The sequence below is a fragment of the Rattus norvegicus genome, chromosome 6 (genome assembly GCF_021556685.1).
Source record: "Rattus norvegicus strain SHRSP/BbbUtx chromosome 6, alternate assembly SHRSP_T2T, whole genome shotgun sequence".
NCBI lineage: Eukaryota > Metazoa > Chordata > Mammalia > Rodentia > Muridae > Rattus > Rattus norvegicus.
In genome coordinates this window covers 80,584,833-80,606,942 of record NC_141539.1, presented here as the reverse complement: position 1 = coordinate 80,606,942, position 22,110 = coordinate 80,584,833, and the positions used below count along the sequence as shown (strand labels likewise).

The following is a 22,110-nucleotide window of genomic DNA, read 5'->3' as shown; positions in this document are numbered from 1 at the left end:
TGGTTAAAGAGTAATTAAGTTTAAATGGAAGGTATTTGAGTTTTACAAGTGTGTTGCTGGGAGGAGGGAGTGTTGACATGAAAATTTAGGTATCAGTAGTTAAAATTGGGATGGGATGGAATGTGGCAATTTACAAATTTTTGTAATTTTTCAAATTGAATTTTTTTATTTCCAATACCGACACCCATATGCTCTACTAAGTCAAAGTCTGTGGGCAAAACAAACCTGTATCAGGAGTCACACTTAACAAACTTTTGTTATATGCACAAAAAGGACTCTAAGGTAACATCCCAAACAGCAACCCACCCTAGAGGAACTAACAATGTAGAGACTGTAACAGAAATCTTTGCTCCCTCCTTAAGGGTGTCATTTAAGTCAATGAATTGATAAAAGTAAGAGGTTATGATGTTGGGGTGGGTAACACGACATGGTAGATTAGCTGGAAGAGGCTCTTAATTTTTTTGTTCTAGAAGCATAAAGAAAAGCAGACTAAATTTGAGGAAGTTGGAGTGAGGTTTGCAGTCATTCAGAGGCACTTCTGACCCGTGTCAAATAGACACAGTACATCTCACTTTTACTTGTAGCCGCGTAGGGACTCGTCAAGAGGATGGGTTACTTCAGAAAGTAGATCAGGATATTCTCTTTCTATAATTGCATGGTGAGAAGGAAGATATGGCATGTTAAGCTTCTTGAACAGTACAGTTTAAAATTTTAACTCCAAAAATATAAGAAAAATAGTGATTTTTAGTCAATCAGAAGCATTTGACACTCATGAATAATTTATTTTTGTCTGAATGTATTGCCACAGTACCCTCAGTGCTTTTCCTCTGCTAGTCTTCAGAACCGTTGTCCTCCTCAAACTAGCTCCCCTACCCCAAATAAGGGGGTTTAAAAATACACAAACTGAAGATGGAATGGGAGATCTAACCTCACACGCTCAGAACTGACTAGTAAAACGAAAATTACACTGCCTTGCTGACCTCACATGGTTCAATCCACGATGTTTGGGTTTAACTCTAATCTTATTTGGTTACCAAAATTGAGGGAATACACAACCTCAGACAGCTTGAAGTGACCTACAACACAGAGGAAATAAAAACACCTTAGAGTGAGAAAAGTTCTGTGTGTCTATAGGTAGAACTTGTGGCCACATTTCTCAGGTCACTCAAGGCAATCCAGACTCAAAATCACTTAGCCACCCTCTTAGTGTCATAAGGGTGTAGACACAGGATTCTTACTGTCACCCTAGAATTACAAACTTCATAATTAGCATTCTGGATTTGATATTCATTTTCTTTGTTCATAAATAAAAAGTAGAGTTGCCTGATATCAATTTCCTTGCTTATATAAAAATATTTTATTTCTCCAATAGGTTGTTTGGCTTTTACAAGGGAATTATCCCACCGATTTTAGCTGAAACACCAAAAAGAGCCGTCAAGGTAAGTACTGTATGCTTTGTCTCCATGTAAACAGAGTTCAATGACAGCTTCAATATCAAGGCACCCATAGTAATCAAGGGGAGGCTTGATTCACTTCCCTTAATTCACATCACTTAACATAAACACTAAAATTTTTTTTGATTGGTAGTTTTCTTTGAGATCTGTACTGTTCAGACTTGGAGACCAAACAGTAAGTAAAATCTGTACATTAAGCTACATGAAGCTGGGTGTAGGGGCACACCTTTAGTCCCAGCATTTGGGAGACAGAGGCGGGCCAATCTCTATGAGTTCAAGGCCAGCCTAGTCTATAGAGTTTCTAGAACAGCCAAGGCTATACAGAGAAGCCCTGTCTCAAAAAAGCAAAAAAGAAGAGAAAATACGCGAGATTACTTTTTCCATATAGATTAATTCTGCCATTTTTGTTAACTACTGCCTTTTCTATACACATGTTACTGAGAATATTGTTTAGGCTGCTTTTATTACAATAAAGAATAAAGTTAGAAAATATTTACACGTGAAGGTATTTCCTTTTACTTTTGGTGCTGGAGATGGGACTGGGGACTTGCACACACCAAGCCCAGGCTCTCCCACTATCTCCACCTCCGCATTGTATGAAACACGGAGAATGTGCAAACCGGCATTGAGTAAGCAGCTTCCCCACCGAACACAGGAATGCTACTTCAAACTCCTGGTCGGAAAACCTGCTCAGAGACGTTCTAGCAGTTTTCCTGATTCGAAGTCTCTTTTCTGGGGACAGAGAGAGAATATGGACCATGGTTTCAGCATAGCCTTCTTCACTCTCAGCCAGAAATCCAGTTATTTGTCCTTCATGAGGAATGACAATGTCAAGCTTTGGGCCTCCGGAATTGTGTGCGAGGATAATTATACCAGCCGCCATACACTCCGCAACTCGAATCCCTAAATGCTCGTTCCACATGGTATGCAGAGCGATTGTTGCTTCAGACAAGTCATTCTTCAATTCATCGAATGAAATGTTTATTTTAAATCCCACGTCTTCTTGAACTCCCAAATTCTCAGACAGTCTTCTCCATTGGTTTACTCTAAACTCATCATCTTTGTTGCGACATCCTCCAATAAGGACAAGTTTTAGAGAATGGGGGGACTCAGCTGCCTTCTCATTTAGCAACTTAGCAAAGGCTTTTGATCTGCAAAGCATGATTCTTTTCTGGCCTGAACTGGCCAATGGAAACCAGTAAATGCCCTGGGGTCACCTTTTTCTCATGTAAAGGGATGTCCAGAAATGTCTGCACCTCACAAGGTGGATAAACAATGCTAGTGCAAGCCCGACCTTCCACAGAGAGAGACTATGGTTTAGTGTCCGTGAAGAATTAACCATGAGTATGTCACTGCAAGATCCTACAAGGCCATAAACAAAAGCAAATAAATAGTAATAGATGAATTTTGCTTTGCTGAGGAGAGCGTTTCTGCTAATGAAAACAGCATTATTAAATCCAGGATTTTCATCCTTCACCACAGACAGCAAGTCCGTGCTGATAGTGGGATAGTGAACATAGCTCCCAACTTGGTAACCTCCCACATATTTAAACAGAGGGAATGTGAAGGCGTATCCCATCGAATCGATGTAAACATCGGGAACACACTGCATCAGAGCTTCCCAGCCAAGAAGACTGGATCCAAGACTTTGGCCATGGGAAGGGAGGATAGCGAGAATCTTCCACAAGGTAGCATTTCCTTAAGAAAACACACTGCACTGGGTGAACCGACTTGATGTTAAACCTTCTGAAAGCGCCTTCTAGTATCTGTTGACCACTGACATTAATGTCACCAGTATACATAGCATAAACTGCATCAGGTTACCTACTTTTTCTGCAGGGCTCTCAAAGCACACCACAGAACTCTCTTCCTCCGCCTGCGTTGCAGTATGGATAGGAAAATGCAACCACCATTTAATCTTTTCCATTTTTGTTGGTTGAGGCTGACTTTTTCTTTCTCTGTAGATGTCTCCTGATAACCCAAAGGCCAATGACCAAATATACACACAAAACTCCACATATAATTAGTCCAGGAAAGAAGAGTGAATAAAAAAATCTCAGCACTGCGTATATGCACCAGCTCCCTGTGTCTGCCGCCATCTTCAACACTAAAATTTTTAATGCAGAAATTGTAGACTAATACTCATTATAATTAAACTTGGTCAGTCTCTCAAATATACATATTTATTTGTAAAATTTTTCCCAGGCAAAAGTGTAATGAGGAACACACACGCACGCACACACACACACACACACACACACACACACACACACACACACACCAGTGTCTAAAACTTTGGTAATTAAATCACAAACCCACAAAAAAGCCTGGACCTCTTCTCAAGCAATTCAGAGATGTCCCTTTGGAGCAGTGAATACTAAAGAAAAAGAAATAGACTATTTATTTGTGTATGATTCTCAAATAATATTTCAACAGGTCAACTTTATTCCCCCCTTCAATATCTTCTGTTAAAATTCTCTTTTGTTGCCTATTACTTGCGTTTCGCTAATGTATAACTGGAGATTCCTGTACTCCTTGCTGGTGTTCAATGTATGACTATGAATGTGTACCAGGCCCTTGAAGGATGAAAAGACCTGCACGCTGTTTCCCATGTGTTCTTCCAGGCAAAACTCCTAATTGCAGTAGCTCTAACTGGCATGGCCCTCCCACCCCACCCCCATCACTGACATCACCAAATGCGGCTTTGTCTTTCTATAAAAATAGCCTAAGAATAGACACAAAGACTTCCTTTCCAACTTTATGCCATTTATTTTAATGACATAAAGCTTTTTCACATACTCAATTTTTATCCCCAGTGCTCCTGAAAAGGGAGAAGGAACAGCTTACATGCTGTTACTGAGTAAATGAAGGGGTTGACTGGGTTTGAAAACAGGACAAAGTAACCAACATATATACACAAACATCAAACTTTTGCATTATGTCAAATAGTAGCGTAATAGAATTTAAATCCAGGTCTCAAGTTCAGAGAAGAAAGCTTCCGAGTACACTCTCCTGTAATCGCGTCGTCTTTGTGGCCCTGGTTTTTTATGCCTTCCTCATATTATTGCTTCAACACAAATTTCATTACGAGGATCTGAATCGCAGTCAAGGATCTGGAAAAAGTTCACCAAAGTACACAAAAGGACTGAATTGAATTATGAAACGGCTTCACTTGATAAAAGATTGCCCAAGTAAACAAACAGAGCAGAGTTCCTGTTCAAAAGGAAAGTCACTTTGTCTCCCTGGAATAATATATTCATTTGTTCAGTGTTTTCCATGTATAAATAAAGTGAATTGTAATTAAACTTCTTCCTGCAGCCGTTTCTCTTAACGCTATATATTGGAGACAATTTACACTTTAAGAGGATTAAGTTTTATCAATGTTGAAAAATCTTTTACAAAAAGAGAAGAAGAAGGAAAAAACAAAACCTTGAGCTTTATAAAACTGAGTTAGTCTCTGAAAAAAATAATAGAGCTGTGCTCCGTTCCAGAACAATGGTTAACAGATGAACTGTTGGGCAACTGGATCTGGTGGATGTGTCCCAGACATCTTGTAGCAAGTAGATTTTTACCTTAAAATTATTGAGACATATGGTAAGAACGTTGGCTTTTTAAGTAGAAGTTGCTGTTAAGTGTATCTTTGCCAGATGGATAACACCAGTTTTTCAACACAATTTATGAAAACATTCATTTTATGGATATTTATCTCAGGATTTGTGAAGAAAGCAACCACCTTATTGTAACCACTTCATACCTCATAAACTATTTCATTGTGTGCCATCGAAGTTTATCTCAGAATAAAATATTCAAAAATTGGGGGAGGGGCATCTACATGCATATACCATGCACTTATGTCTTTGTTGGGATGAACTCTTTAGTTATAATTGTTACTATGAGGGATTGGGGATTTAGCTCAGTGGTAGAGCGCTTGCCTAGGAAGCGCAAGGCCCTGGGTTTGGTCCCCAGCTCCGAAAAAAAGAACCAAAAAAATAAATAAATAAATAATTGTTACTATGATCAGAAACCAACAACATTATGCTTGTCTATATTTTATTGTTTGAAATGAAGTTCGTCATTAAAGTAATAAGAATTAAATTTCAAAAATTAAGACAGAATCAAACTGTAATCAGTGAACAGAAGTGAAGATTTGAGCAGAGGCACTGGGAGGTGGGAGACAGTATGGCTTCTAGGGTCTTCTATTCGGTATCCCAAGGCCAGAAATGCAATTGTTTTCTGTGCTCAAATTTCCCTATCATAACCAATCTCATGGGAGGTTATAAACTGTGAAGGCCTGTTGCTCACTATTGTGTTTCTACACCTACTGTGTGCAGAACATAGTTGGTGTATAAATAAGTAAGTGAAACAGGAAGACATTTATAGGGAAAAGAGTTTATATGTAGGGATGATCTCTTCCATTTCTCCAAACCCCACGTTTACTATCCAAAGCGTCCTGAATGCCAAGACTTCACTTCTGGTTGGGATCAGTAACAGGACCAGAATTACTGTCCCACATGAGCAACACCATGAACTGTAACAATGAGCAAAGTACATGAAAGACACTGACTCACAGTGAAGGGCAGTAAATCTGGGAGAGGGGAAATAAGCAAGATGGGCCCTATGAAAGTCCCAGTGTACTGCCTTGAGCAGGTTTTCAAGGCCCTAGGGAAGAAGGGAAAATAAAGGCAGAACCCAGTAGACTCCTTGGGTCAGTCAGACCGTAAGAATAGTAAGGTTATTGGAGTTGATGAGGGGGGTAGGGAGACAGAGGTCTTCAGAGAAACCCTCTCAAGTATTCAACCTTACAAGCCTCTGAGAGAGTTCCTACCACCCAAGAAAGGACTAACCCAGAGAATTAGAGATCAGATAGTGTGCAGGGCTAGCAGCGGTCCCTGTGCCTGACAGCCAATCTGGAAAGCTTCTGCTTTCAAAAGGCAATGAGAAGAGTGCTCAGACGGATTTGCCCTAAGAGTAGGGATGTGTCCTGTGGTGAGCACCTCTCGGCCCCCATTTGTTAGAAACAAGATTTGAATGACTCTCGTACAACCCATCTGTGTCTGAGCACAGAATGTCCAGGACGTTAGGTTTTCCAATGGGCTGCTTAATGAGCATGATTTGAAAACAAAAAGAAAAACAGAGACAGAAAAATAAAAGACTAGAAGTCCCAGGCATCCACTTGGAAATCTTCATGAGTGTTGATAGAGCTGTGGGCTGAGTCCATGTCCCTAGACTTCTCGTCATTCCAGTTTTGTCTTACATCTTTGAATTAGCAGAAAGCCAAATAGGGAGAAAAGGACAAACACTGAACAAATGCATCTCACACTCTAAATTGCTAAGGAAATGAGATTTCCATGAGACCTATCATCTCCCAAAACATTCGACCCAACACCAGCATGGAGGAATGCTTCCCAAATGATTATTCATTGCACAGGGAGCCAACACAGTGACTAGTGCGATAATGCTCATGAGTACGTGCTAGCCTCTTCTTTTTAAAAACAACTAGAGCTTGAACACAGGACATTACTATGCTAGGAAAGCACATTCAGTGAGGTGCAGCCACAGCCCAAACTCTATCCCAGTGGTTCTCAACCTAGGGGTTGCCACCCCCTTAGAGTTAAATAACCCTCTCACAGTGGTCACCTAAAACCATCAGAAAACACAGATATTCATGTTAAGATTCATAACAATAGCAAAATTACAGTTATGAAAAAGCAATGAAAATAATTTTATGGTTGGAGGAACTGTAATAAAGGGTCTCAGCATTAGGAAGACTGAGAACCACTACCCTACCCTCTTGTCTGATAAAATTGGCATCTCGATTCACTACAGCAGCACATACAAGGTCTTATCATGTCTATGGACCACTGTAGACTTTCATAAGCTAAGCATCAAAGGTTCCTCTGTTAATATAAGTACAGGCAAGACAGAGAAACTAAATTTTTTCAAAAGTTTTGTGTCAGGGAATCCTACTCAAATTCGAACATTTCACAACAACTCTAATAGCTAAGTTTATGGTTGGACAGGTGAAGCAATATCTGGATGTCTTCTACAAATGTGTTAGAAAATAGGGCATTTTCTTGGAAAGTTGTTCATTGAGAATGCATACAAGACCAAGGGTTTCAGGCCTTGATTTTGAATCACTGCCATAAGAAAGAAGTCTATTGATGTCTGGGGAGACCGAAAATGGTCATGGTAAATGGAGGTTGTATGGTTCATTTACTGCTATAAGGGATTCCATCAGATTTTCTGTAAGTTATTATAACTACATTTGAAAAATGTGAATGTTAAAATGGGATCTAATGGCAACTGCCCCAGACAGGATTAAAAGCTGTGTTAGACGGTTCATCATTTTTAAATACTGATTAATATAATGATTTACTGAGGGGTTTTCAGCCAATTAGAGAGCTTGTTGCAGGAAATTGTTATAAATCTCTAGGTTTGATTTTGTTTCACAGTTTTCCACCTTTGAGCTGTACAAGAAATTTCTGGGATATATGTCACTATCACCAGGGCTGGTAAGTGAGAATATTTATTATACTTAAGTGTGTATGTTATTTCATAAAGCAAAATCCAGAAACAAAAACCCTCTTGATTCCCAAATCCCAGCTACTAAAATATGAATTTGAGTTATTCAATGGTCAGCTACTTGCTGAAAGCCATCTTCATAATAACTCACAATCTGGCTATTTTATGGCTCTCAGTGATGAATTTATGATAATAATGATATGTCTGGAAAGGCCTCTATGATATACAGTCAAGAAAATAAAATAAAGACTACATTCACCTTTGGAAACCAAAACATGCATTTGTTTACTTACACACTGCATGTATCTATTTATGCAAAAGTCAAAATGCCTGAGATTATTTCCTAACAGGTCAGTTTCCCAGCTGTCGCAAAAGCTGTAGTAAATATAGGACTTCAAGTCACTTGGGATAAAATCACTCTGTGGTCAGAGGCAGACTGAAGGGCCTTTTATTGGAACGACTGTAAACAACTCAGCCGGGGAGAATAGGGATCCTACCATGACACAGCTCAGGTATTTCCCAAGGCTCGCTTGGTGACTGGCCATTGCCCTGTGCCATAGCTCCCTTCTTTTTTTTTTTTTTTTTTTGTTTGTTTGTTTGTTTGTTTGTTTGTTTTTTTGAGCTGGGGACCGAACCCAGGGCTTTGCGCTTCCTAGGTAAGCGCTCTACCACTGAGCTAAATCCCCAGCCCCCATAGCTCCCTTCTTGATGACTTTGCTCCCCTTCATAAAGCGTGTTAAATTGCGTAGAGCAAATGTGTGTGCACTGAGAGCCTGAGAGCGAGCAACTGCATGAAGCTCCTCCCACTCTGAATCTGCAAAAGGTGATCAGTGCATCGTCCCTCTACACGGCACCGAACCGCGCAGCCTCTGGGAAAAGCCCTATTTGGTTGTTAAAACCTCAAAATTCCACTGGAAAGGCACCGTGCTTGCCTCCAGCTCTTTAATTATGGTTGTCTCCGTGTACGGTGGAGTTGCAGCTGATAAAACCACTGTGAGGCAAAAGGAAGGGGTACATCCAAGCGTCACAGCTAAGCGATGGAATGCATCCTAAAGAGTTGCTGCTTACTTTCCTGGAAGGACAGCCCGCGGAGAACTGTAGCATTTGTCTACCCAGCATCCTGAGCCCTTGTGGCACTGCTGGCCTGGGAAAAAATCAAAATCTAAAGTGTGGACTGTGTTTTATTTTTTCACCATCACAAACAACAATGACAATAACAGCAATATTGGGTATCAGGGACCATATATCCTTTTCTCATGAAGTTCCTTTCAGAATATTTACTCTAACAAACAGACTGTCATATTCCTTATCCTCAAAAATCTTACACGCCCACTTTCTAGGGAAAAAAAAAAATCGCTTTCTAGACAAAAGCTTCCAATCCAGCCTCCGGAATAAATGGAGCAGCTGGGAGGCATGCTCTCCTATAAGAAGCCGTTATGCCAGCAACCTCAAATGGATAGGATTTTGTTACAAGCTTGGAGTGGTGGCATTGAATCCCAGTATTCAGGAGGAAGAAGCAGGAAAATGGATCTCTGTAAGCACAAGACAAACCTGGTCTACATAGTGGGTTCTAGAACAACTAGAGATAGATGGTGAAACCCTGTCTCAAAAACAAATATGCATGTGTGTATGTACATGCTTGAGTGTATGTAGGTAAGTGTGTGTGTGTATATGTATTTCGCAGTATCTTTCCTAAAATAATTCTTAATTCTGGAAACCTCTTGAGAAAAAAGGAGGTTAGAGACATCCCAGGGGGCGTAGATAAAACGTGGTCTCTGAAGGCCCACCTGGCTGTTTCCGAGCTGTGCTCAGATGACACGTGAGGCCCTGCAGGTCTTCTGACTCAAGGTTTGAAACGGAAAAGTATTTGGCCGTTCCAGCTACTATAAATGAACTCGTGTAAACCGTATCTGGCCCTCTTCTTTTCCTGAACTCATTTACTCTGGATTCCTGTTTGATGCAGTGAGGCATTTAGCCATTAAATATGCCCTGGTGCTCACATGAAAGCCAGGGAGACTGGAAACCCGACAGCAAAGACGTCTCTGCTACAATCTAAGTAACATGATCTGCTGATATCTGATCGATTCTTTTGACAAGGGACTGCTGAACGCTAGTTCTGACAGCAAATGCAGCTGAGCTTTACCGAGGGACAAAACAGTGAATTGCTTAGAAGATTGCTCTAGTGAGTAATAAAAACCTGGCATCTGGATTTTAACTTTCCCAGTCGGAACAGTTTGAAACTGGTTTGGTTCTCCCTCCACCCCTGCTTTTTGGACTCCATGGTGAAAGTCTGAGATAAATGAAAAAAAATATTTGTTCATTTACCCTATACAAATTATGCTTAAGATCGTAATGCAGTGGGATATATGTAAAACATCGTATTATTCCTTCTCTCCTAGAATCTGTGTGCAACTCCATTCTTCCTCCTTTCCGTGGGAAACCAGAGCAGTCATGCTTGAAAGCAATTTAAAAGAACGTCCATGCGTAACTCTGACCCCTGTAGAGAAACCAGAGTTGCTATCCCTATTTTACAGTTGAGGGCATGGGAGTATCCCGAGTTCTGTGGTTGGCCTGCAGCCCCAGCAGCACAAATGTCACCTGTGTGAAACTCTTCTCCAGACCACTGTCTCCCTGTGGCTCACACATGCAGGTGTAGACTGGATTTCAGCTGCCCCATCTCCCTGGCCCTCAACCGACCCCGCCTCCACTTTAAAGACACAGAACATTTGTTACCCCTATCTTCCTTCTTGTCGCTTATTTTGAAATTCTTGGAGACACTGATAAGAATAAGTGGCAGGCATGGCACGTTTGTAATGCCAGCTTTTGGAAGTCTGTGGCAGGAGGCTCACTAGGAGAGTTCAAGGACAGCCTGGAATGAATCAAGCAGATAGAAGATCTCCATTTCCCATGGGTTTTTATTCCTCCCCTATTTGGACACAAAACTGAGCTTCCTGGAATTAGTTTAGTAGCAAGGAATTTTAGAGTGTGAAGGGCTATCTCTCTCTCTCTCTCTCTCTCTCTCTCTCTCTCTCTCCCTCTCTCCCTCCCTCCTTCTCTTTCTTTTTCTTCCTCTTTGTGTATGTGTGTGTGTGCGCGTGTGTTGTCTGTGTCTGTGTAAATGTGTGTGTATTAATTATTGTACTCATTTCTAATGTACATTTTCTGGAAAACTTTTAGGTCTGTGTATAACAAAATTATATGAAATTTTTATTTTCTATTGCTAAAATTCTTGTTTTGTTTTGTTTTGTTTTAAGACAGTGTACCTTTATATAATCCTGGCTATCCTAGAACTTGCTACACAGAACCAGGCTAACATCATACTCATATATCTGCCCTCCTCTGCCTTGAGTGCTGGGATTAGGCTTCTTTTGCTGAAATTCAACCCATCAACAAAAAGAATCTGACATACAATCATCCTTTGAAATGTTCTGGATTTTAGTGGAGCCCCCCAGAACAACCCAGCCATTTTTAATCACAGTATTTATTACTCAACTTTTAGGTGCAAAAATAGAGTGATCGCTCCTTTAAAAACAAAAAACAGCTGGGTGTAGAGTTTTTCTACTCAGCATAGAGTTTGGCCTACTGTGTAAAAGGCCCTGACTCTGATCTTCTGGAGTGAGAATTAAAACAAAAAATAGAGACGAGACTGAATGAAAATAACTTTGTTTTTTTATAATCTTGATCAATAGCTCTGAGAACATGACTATTCATCTGCATGGTTCCAGTTATGTACCTGGAAGGTGGCTTCTTATAAACAGTTTTTTAGTGTTTTGATTATTTTATTGGTTGTTACATTTATTTACATTTCAAATGTTGTCCCCTTCCCAATCTCCCCTCTGCAAACTCCCCCTTAGCCTCTAAGAGGATGTTCTCCCACCCACCCACCCATTCTGGCCTAGCATCCCCCTATGCTGGGACATTGAGCCTCCACAGGACCAAGGGCCTCCCCTCCAACTGATGCCAAATAAGGCCATCCTCTGCTACATAAGTAGCTGGAGTCATGGGCCCATCCATGTGTACTCCCTGGTTGGTGTTTTACTCCCTGGGAGCTCTGAGGAGTCCAGTTAAGTGATGCTGTTGTTCTCCCTATGGGGTTGCAGTCCCCTTCATCTCCTTCAGTCCTTCCCTGAGCTCTTCCATACAGTTCCAGACTCAGTCCATAGTCGGTTGTGAGCATCTGCATCTGTATTAGTCAGTGCTGGCAGAGCCTCTCATTGGACAGCTATACCAGGCTCCTGTCTGCAAGCCCTTCCTGGCATCAGCAGAAATGTCAAGGTTTGGTGTCTGCAGATGGGATGGATTCCAAGGTGGGGCAGGCAGTCTCTGAATGGCCTTTCCTTCAGTCTCTGCTCCATTTTTTTGTCCTTGCATTTCCTTTAGACAGAAACAATTCTGGGATAAATATTTTGAGATGGGTTGGTGGCCCTGTCCCTCAATTGGGGGCCAGCTTATCAACTGGAGGTGGTCTCTACAGGTTTTATCGCTCCTCTGTTGGATATTTTGGATAATGTCATCCCCATTGGGTCCTGGAAACCTTTTGATTCCCTGCCCCCAGCCTGGTTCCTACCCCCGACTGCTACATATTTCTATTCACTTTCCTGCCCTTCTGAACTTTTCTCCTGTCTTTTCCCATACCTGACCCCCACCCCATAAACATTTTATTTGAGGTTCAATAAATGCATCTAAGTGAATATTTAAAAATGAAACTCTCCCTTTACAATTTAAAGCCTTTCATTGTATGCATAAAGATGTTTTAGGATCCACCTTTAACCAGTCAAACAGCCTCCACTTTTGTTAAAGGGAAACATCATTGTTGATGGGGCTTTGACATTTTATTTTGAAAACATTAGGATGTGGTTTGTGGCTTCTGTAATTTCTTCTCCATGAATTGTCAGCATCTAATCAAGAATTCGAGCTGTTTAGTAATGGTATATGGTTCACTTGGGGGGTTTCTTCATCCTCATCCTAACTTCTGCTACATTGCATAATAAATAAAATGCTTAATCCAACGGGCGCGACCAGTTGTTTTAAAGCATTGGTTGACTTATTTTTCTAGACATTTCCCATTGCTGGATTAGGATCTGGACTAACAGAAGCCATCGTGGTTAACCCTTTTGAGGTGGTAAAAGTTGGTCTACAAGTCAATCGGAACATGTTCACAGAGGTAACCATTTAATGTTTTCCTACTATTAAGGGAATATTAAAAAAAAGTGTGTGTGTGTGTGTGTGTGTGTGAGTGTGTGTGTGTGTGTGTGTGTGTGTGTGTGTGTGTGTGTGTGTACATACTTAAAATTATGAACCAGGACCTTATGCACTTACAAACCACAGAAAAACATTCTTTAAAAAGGAGAATAAGAGAAGGTCAAATATCTTCCACAAAGCATCAGAAATGCATTAGGATGTGATAGATAAGCAAGCACACAGTCTTTATCTTAGAGTGCTAATGATAGTTATAGTGACGTGCTAGAGCTGTCCCCCACATTTCTCTTCACACTACATGAGAAGAAGCTGTAGCAAACTCACGGAGGTGATAGTGTTATTTTGCTTTGAGAAGGATGAAGTCATTTTTTTTAAATTACCTCACTCCTTTCCCCACCCAACCCATCACCCTCTCCAAAAGTTTCTGATAATCTGTCAAAGTTGTCTTTGGGTTAAACCTGAATGAGCAAGTGATGAAGCCTGCATAGACGTCACCATTGCACAATGCTGGGTCCTGACATCCAATCACTGATACACAACGTTCCGTGTAGACAGCTTCCCTTCCTTCTAGTTGCCTAATAATTCCCTTTACACTGCCAAATCTGACTGTTCACGCTGTATTCTTCTGGATTCTAAGCACAAAGCGTGGGGGAAACAGGGGGATTAGCATTCCAGGTCCCTTCCTAGCATTTTAAGTCCTTAAGTGGGTAGCATGTGGTATAAATTGGTCTGGGGTATCTGCTGACCTGGATTTTTCTACAGAAAGAAAAAATACCCCTGCCTACTACTTAAGCAGCTGGTAATGGGTGGAGATCCCTCATCTCCAGCCCACTTCCTGCCTGTTGATAATGCCTCAGGGTTCCCTGACAGCTTCTTGGGCAGGGGGTTGGAAGAAAGGGGCCTACTCACCTGTTTCTGCCAAGACCAGGAGTAAGGGAGACTGGGGAAGGGTAGGGCTGTTGTACCAGATGGTATCTACTCAGAAGAACTCGACCTAATCCAAAAGTTGTGTTTTGTTTTTTGAGTTTGGGCTTTTGTTTTGTTTTGTTTTTTAAGTTTTCGATGGTTTTCTGAACATCAGCAAAGGCTGAAAAACTCCCTGTATAGGCCTAGATCTTTTGTTTATGTTCTGTTTTCCAGGATTTCTAGCTTAAGAGAAAATAAAGGTGAAACTTAGTAACAGGAAAGGAGAGGGGTGCTTTTCAAATGCCCACATCAACAGGCAGCACCTAAAACAGTTCCCATTCAATCTGCCCAAGAAAAACTTGTTTATTAGAGTAGGAAAATGACAAGCAAGAAGAAAATTTTGGAGATCACTACTCTATGCTTCATTTTGCCCACGAGGAAGCTTGTCCTAGAGCAAAAGGAGCCAAGGGACAAACAGGTTTCCAGCTGGAGGCCCTTGTCCAGGCCACATGTAATACAGAAACAAAAATAGGGAATAGTACCAAGGAACTCTCACTAGAATAAAAGCAAGGAGTGTCCGCAGCACTGTGTTTATTCCTAATGCTCTCTCTGTCTCTCTGCCTCCCAAGGAGAGTCTGCCATGACCCCAGGTAAGAACTCACGCTGCATATGCCAATCCTTTGCTAGAGCATGTGAGCACCACGCCCACTCGACACAAACTTTCTGCATATGAGCACATTCCTAGTCCTTCTGTGCAATCCCTGCAAACTGCTTGTGTATTTGAATCATTTTTTAACTGAGGGATAGAGGGAGCTTGCTCGGTCCTTTATTTTGCAGAATTCATTGAACTGAACCCTGCCTCAAATTTACTTAAGATAGCATTTATTTCCTGCATTGTAAAATATTTCATAAATGTCAACAAACCAGAATTTAGCAAGATGATCATCATATAGATGATATAGATCAGCATTTAACTTACAGTAACTCAGGATCCTGTGACTGCACTAGGATTTAATTTCAATGTGGTACTTTCTAGGCAGTATAACACAAACTGAAAAGCTACTTAGCAATGAGTGGTAACCAAGCCTGTAATAAGCTATCAACTGCCCATGGGTCCTCATTTAGAGGTGGGGGCTCATAAACCTCCTCCTACCCTGCGCTAGAATGCTAACTGGTTTGATCTTGTTCAGGTTATCTTGCAGGCAATCACAACTCTTGTGAGCTCAAGGGGGTGCTAGCCCTGTCAGTGTCCAGAAGACAGCTTTGTGACTATCCTCCCAAACCTCTGGCTCTTACAGTCCTTCTGCCCTGTCTTCCATGATATTCCCTGAAGCTTGAGAGTGAGTGGAATGTGGACGCCCATTTCGTGGCTGAGCATTCCACTGCGAAGTATGCACTGAGATTCTACCCGCCATGAGTTCCATTAACCACAGTCTACACAAAGAAACTTCTCTGATGGAGTCTGAGAGCTGTGTTCTACAAGTGATAATGGATTCACCCATTGGGCTGTGAGATCCCCAACCATGGACCCATGGGAGATTTACAGTGGCAGGCATGGGTTTCCTCCTGTGGCACAGGCCTTAAGTCCAATGAGAAAGTGCTTAGTTACTCCATATAATATTTATGCCACTGTATTTTTAAAATATCTATTGACAAGTTGTGGCTTTTTTTAAATTACACTTTTCATTTCACCATCCTGGTTACTGACTCGGAAATAAGTAATTTTTGTGTTTTCATATATTCTAGATATTACCCTGCATCAAGTATAGCTAGAAAAGACTTTTCTCCGGTTCTTTAGGCTGTCTGATCGCTGCTGATAGTGTCATTTGCTGTGCAGAAACCTTTAGTTTCATGTATTCTCATTCATTGATTCTTGGATTTCTATAGTTTTATGCAAGAGAGTTTTATGCACAGTTATTGAATATACTCAAGGGTATTCCCTGGATTTTCCTATAGAAGTTACAGATTTTAAAGTTTTAAAATAACCTCTTAAAATAAAATAAAATAAACTCTTTCATTTTGTTTTATTCTGTGTACACGCTCTGCCTGCATGAGTCCATGCACCATATGCATGATTGGTGCTGGCAAAGTCCAACACCATTTATTGACGTGCTGTCATTTTTTCTTGACTCTTTGGCCATGCTATATGGGTTTATCTCTTGTTCATCTATTCTATCGTTCTACCTATGTGATTTTATGTTGACAGCATGCATTTTTGTCACTATACTTCTGTAGTTTATTTTGAGGAACATTTATCCACTGTTGGTGACAGTATAAACTAGTAAAACAACTATAGAAATCAGTATGGCAGACCCTCAAAAAATTAAAAATAGAGCTACCATGTGACCCCATACACCACTCCTGGGCATACCCATAAAAAAACTCTATAACCCAGCACAGACTTCTAGTAATGAGGGACACAAAGCCGGATTCCCCAATCCTCTGGGGATAATTGACTAAACCAGGCAAGGCCTCAAGTCGAGATATTGGGACACCAACCCACCAACAAAACCTTAAACCTTCAGTTTGTCCTACCTTCAGAATGTTCTGGGACTGGAGCCTAGCATCATCATCATGAGAGAGACCAGAGAGACTCCACACAGCAACTGTGTGGCACAGACTCAGAGTTCCAGAGCCAAACATTAGGCATAGCTCAGGGGATCCTGCTGAGGAGGCAAGGAAGGATCATCAGAGGAACCAGATGGGTCAGGAACACCACAAGAACATAGCACACAGAATCAACTGACCAGGACTTATGGGGGCTAGCAGAAATAAGGGAGTCGATACTGGTCTGACATAGGTCCTCTGCATATTCGTTATGGCTCAGTAGCTTGGGGACTTTCTAACAGTAGGTGCAGAGGCTGTCTCTGACCCTTTGTCTGCTTGTGGGACCCTGTTCCTCCTACAGGGTTGCCTTGTCCAGCCTTGATGTGACGGTATATGCCTCGTCTTATTGTAGCTTGTTATGCTGTATGTTTGATGTCCCTGAGAGACCTGCTCCTTTATGTGGGGAAATGGAGGCAGAGTGAAACTTGGAGAGAGGGTTTGGAGGGTAAACTGCAGTCAGGATGTAATATATGAAAGGAGAATAAAATTAAAAATAAAATAATAATGATGATGAAATCTAATTTTCTATAACCTAGGTTTTAATAGGTATGACCCCTATAGATTTATGTGTTTGAATGCTTGGCTCATAAGGAGGTGTGGCCTTGCTGGAGTAGGTATGGCCTTGCTGGAGTAGGTGTGGCCTTGCTGGAGTAGGTGTGGTCTGGTTGGAGGAAGTATGTCACTGTGGGGGTGGGCTTTGAGGTCTCCTATACTCCAGCTCTATCCAGTGTAGAATCCAGTCTCCCTGATGCCTGTGGATCAAGATGTAGAACTCTAGGCTCTATCTCTAACACCATGTCTGCCTACATGATGCCATGCTTCTTGCCAGGCATTTCTGTGTAGAGGTTAGAAGCACACCCTGGAGAGACTTCTCAGTCTAACTTCCTGGTGCCCTCATATTTCCTACTCTTCTGGTACAGAAGAATATTAAAATGTCCATGTTGATAAGGTAAGGTACAATTACACAAATGTATATTGTTAAATATTGTTGAACGTGTCTGATATATGAAGCTGCTAATGCAGTGTGCATATAGTGATGGCTTAATAAATGTGGTAGATATTATAGCATACTTTTAGTAAGATTGAAATGTGATTCTATACAGAGAGATCGTCATATGAGCTGGGCAAATAGTAGGCACGAACCAATGATAACTATTTGTGGACATGAACTGACCATATAAACCCTCTAGTTCAAGAAGAGACAAATTTATCTTGAAATATTATATCCATTAATATTGAGCAGCTGCCTCTAGGCAACAGAATAAAAATCAGCTTACTTAATGAGGGCCAGTCTTTTCCCTGTCCACTTTAAGTCATTCTCTCATAAAACTACCATCAATTCAGACTGAATTCTTCTTGTTACTTCATTTTACTTTTACTTTGCTTATAAATGACATTTAACTGTGCAGATTTATTGCAACACTATAGTGTTTTTATAAACACACATATATTATACATATATATATATATATCTTGGATCATGACCTATTCATGAATCATGTTTATTATTTATTATTTATTATTTATTATTATGAGAATATTCAGAATTCTAACAATTTCAAAATGCTGGATACATCATTTACCATAGCCATTCTACTATTACACAGAACACTAGTATTCCTACTCTCTAACTGTAGCATGGAAACTCCTTCTAAAAATTAAAAGCAAAGCTATCACTTTATTCAACAATTCCAAAGACTATATCCAAAGAAAATGAAATTTGGTGTGGCAGTGCATGCCTTTAACCCCAGCAATCGAGAGGCAAATGGTAAATTTCTGTGAGTTTGAGACCACCTTGGTCTACATAGCAAGTTCTAGGCCAGCCAGGACAGTATAGTGAAGCCCTGTCAGACACGGAGAAGGAGAGGGAGAGAGGGAGAGATATGAAATCAATATGTCCAAGAAATATCCTCACTCCCATATCAATTGCAACATTTTTTCCATAATAATCAGGGTATTATGTCCACTGACCAAAGAATGGTGAAATAAATACAGCACACACACACACACACACAGATATGCAAAATGGAATACTAGCCAAACACAAGAAGGAAGAAATTCTATCCTTCATGGTAACACTAATGAACCTGGAGGACATTATGCTAAGTGAAATAAGTCAGACACAAAAAGACAAATGTCAAATGACCTTAACTGTCTGTGAACTCTGAAAAAATTAGAAACACAGAAATATAGAGTGGTAGAATGGTGACCAGAGCCTGGGAACCAGGGGATGAGAAAAAGAAGAGAGTTGGTGAACCCAACCTCTACTCTAGCAAGACCAGTCTGCTTTCAAGCTGTTTACAGGATTTAAGTTCCAGTGCTGGTCACTATCATGTGAGTAGTAACTTGCGATCTGTTGGCTGTGAATTGCAGCAGAAAATAGAGGTGAAACTAGAAAACATTTGAGGCCACTTTAAGAAGAATTTGGCCACCATCAAGATCTTCCTCTTCAACAGCTGTGTGATGTGACCATGGCTTCTGCATCACTGTTCACTTCAGACAGTGGGTTCCCAGAAGGCTGACTTCACTTTCAGTCAATCCCAGCTACAGTTGTGGAAGAACAGTGCATGCATGCGTGGGCTACATGCAGAATGACCAGCTGGCTCCATACCTTTAAGCAAAGCAGAATGGGTTGCCCCACAGAGACTTATTCCGTATCCAGATAGCTCTTGTCCAGCCAACAGTGTGAATTTCTCAGGCATCCTGTCTAGGTTCTTTGCTGCTCTCAGGTCTGGGATATGAACTGCCACGGAATCCAACACCGGTTATTTTGAATTTTCTTATTTCCTCAGCCTGAGGTGGTGAATCAATGCGATCTTTTAAATAAGACAATTTCCAAGAAGCTCTCACAGCTGTGAGGGAGTCGGCTGCCGTGGAACGGAGCCTAAGAAAACAGCAGCCTATGTCATGCTCACTCCAGCACTTAAGTTCTCCTAAGCACATGTAGAGTGCTAAAGATATGGTATAAGGACTATACACACACACACACACACACACACACACACACACACACACACACACACACACACCACCCCCCCTAACCCTCCATCCCTGCTGCACAAAGCGTAGTCTAGGAGGTATGAGGTGTTAGGTGAATGGCCGTCTGGCCATGGTGGGAGGCATCACTAAGGAAGGGCAGGAAGCCCTCTGAAGCCTGGGAACCATGGCAAAGGCCACCTAGCTGAGGTCCAAGAGCTGGCAGAATGACAGCAAACCCTCCCTTCTCGATGATCCTGGTAGTTGAGTGAGAGGAGTCACAGTGCGGGGGGGGGGGGGGGGGACGCTGGTGCCTTCCCATCAGACCCTCTCAGGCACAGCAGGCACTGTGCTGATTCCCAACCGACCCTATTGGGCTCTCTGTGGTCTAGCAGATTCTTTAGCCAGTCAGAAATATGTTACCCACTAAATATGCCTTCCTACCCGGTTTAACCATAAACTATTCCAGAAATGTAAAGGAAATTGTGGTTACATTGGTTCCTAACACAGCCCTCACAACCTTAGAACTTATGTCTAAAACATTCCGATAGGTGTGCTTGTCTTCCTTTGGTTTCTTAATTACCGCCATATCGTTTAAAGGCCATAATCCCTGCCACACTTCCGTCAATTCCAACGCCAGAACCTTGGCCAGCAGCTTAATATTTGCAGCAAGTAAAGCAAACTGGTCTCGAATTTAAATACGCTTGACCTTCTGTGGGGAGCAAAGTAAGCGCAGCTTTATCATGCTTCGGTTTGGTTCAGTGGGTGTAAAAACATGTTCAGATAAAACTGAGATAGGCCCAAATTTCCCCCTGTCCTTCAGACTAAACCTGAGTGAAGAGTTTTCTCATTTGTAATCTCTTTGGTTTAGGACTAAGTTTGAGCACGGCTTTCTGTGTTGGAGGTGGTTTGCTCACCCGGTGTCGGCAGAAGTATGACTTTGTAGCTTGCCCACGCCATACCTCTCTGTCCTCTACCTGGATGCATTAGCTTTTTGTCTGTTTGGTTGTAAGAGGCAGTGTCCCCTACCACTTGTGCTAAGCTCAGTGATATTTGGCATGCTCTCTGCTAGCCTGGAAAATGTGACTTTTCCCCCAGGAGCAAAATCCTGTATGAATTGCTTTCCAGTTTTTCTCTCCGCTTTGAAATCTACTTCAAAGTTATTATTTGGCTAAAGGGTTATTTTCCTTCCCCGAGGTCTATAGGATTTGCCCCTGATGTGTGGCTGGGACACAGGTTTTTCTTTCCCTTTGTCTTTTCTGTCTGCATTGCACATGAGCATAATCATTCTAACCCCAAATATTAAACCAAACCTGTAGACAATTGAAAAGGCCTGGCTTGCTTCTATTTAGCCTTTAAAGACGTCTAATCCCAGAAAGAAACGGTCTCCTACCTACTTGCTCTGTAATTGTAATCTTAAGGCTTGATGAACAGATAGCAAATGGATAACTGATGGTGAATCTTTAAAGACAGAGCATTTTAATTACTTCAGGATTTGCTTGTGGTTTTAGATAATACTGCTGAATATAGTTCCGCACACTTTATTCTAGAATCTCAACAATTCACCAGAGACCAAATTGGAATATATATATATATATATATATATATATATATATATATATATATATATATTCGACAGATAGCTTAGTGATTACTTTCTCTGTAGATAATCAACGAATTCTTTATTAAAACATAAATAGATGTGCTTCATGAGCAGTTCCTTTACGAAAGAAAACAAGAAGTTTATGACATTTAGAGCCAATATGTGGCTATGCTTAGGAAACATTCGAGTCCAGTGATGGAATTGCTGACATCCATGATGATGTAGCAGGTGAAGATTTTTCTCGCATCACTGTAGGAGGCACTGCCTAGCCACTATTTGGCACCTAAACTGTCCTTTTCAGTCTCATGCTTACTGGGAGAACAGAGAATTCATTCCTATAGTTATCTTTCAATGAAGATAAAGGAGCCGCCAAGTTGCCTTTCTATTACCATCCACAGGAAATACACTTTAGTCTTCCACTTGGCTATGTCAGGAACTCTAGATTTTTATTTTCAAAAACCAAGATTTCAAAGCAGTAACAGCTCCCATTTATAGAACATCTATATGCCAGAAACCACAAGATGACCTACGTGATTTTTCCTTTTGCCTAATATTGGGAATGTGTTATGTACAGTTTAAATTACTAAAGCAATATATATTGCTTTCCTAAATCAAATAAGAGAGCTAGAGCAGGAAAAGTGCTAGCTGAGCACACCCATTTTCTCTCATCATACTGTTAGTCAGCCTGTAAACTCGTCTGCATTTCCCTGCACTAATCTGGTATTTCAGACCCTCCCAGTAGCTCTATAAGGTAAGGTTTGTCCCTACTTTGGAAATAGGAACTGACCAGTAGCATGAGCGCCACTTCTGAGCCAGCCACGTTGCTTCTGTTGGAATAAAGAA

General features: G+C 41.1%; 1 protein-coding gene and 1 pseudogene across 1 annotated transcript in view; one reads left to right on the top strand and one right to left on the bottom strand.

The window, feature by feature from the left end:
• The window catches only part of Slc25a21 (solute carrier family 25 member 21), a 505,498-nt gene that overhangs the window by 445,825 nt on the left and 37,563 nt on the right, over window positions 1–22,110 (top strand). The window contains 3 exon segments of the mRNA NM_133614.3: window positions 1,373–1,439; window positions 7,907–7,966; window positions 13,033–13,140. Of these exon segments, the coding sequence (NP_598298.1) occupies window positions 1,373–1,439; window positions 7,907–7,966; window positions 13,033–13,140 (235 nt within the window).
• Alg11-ps2 (ALG11, alpha-1,2-mannosyltransferase, pseudogene 2) lies at window positions 1,948–3,553 on the bottom strand (annotated as a pseudogene).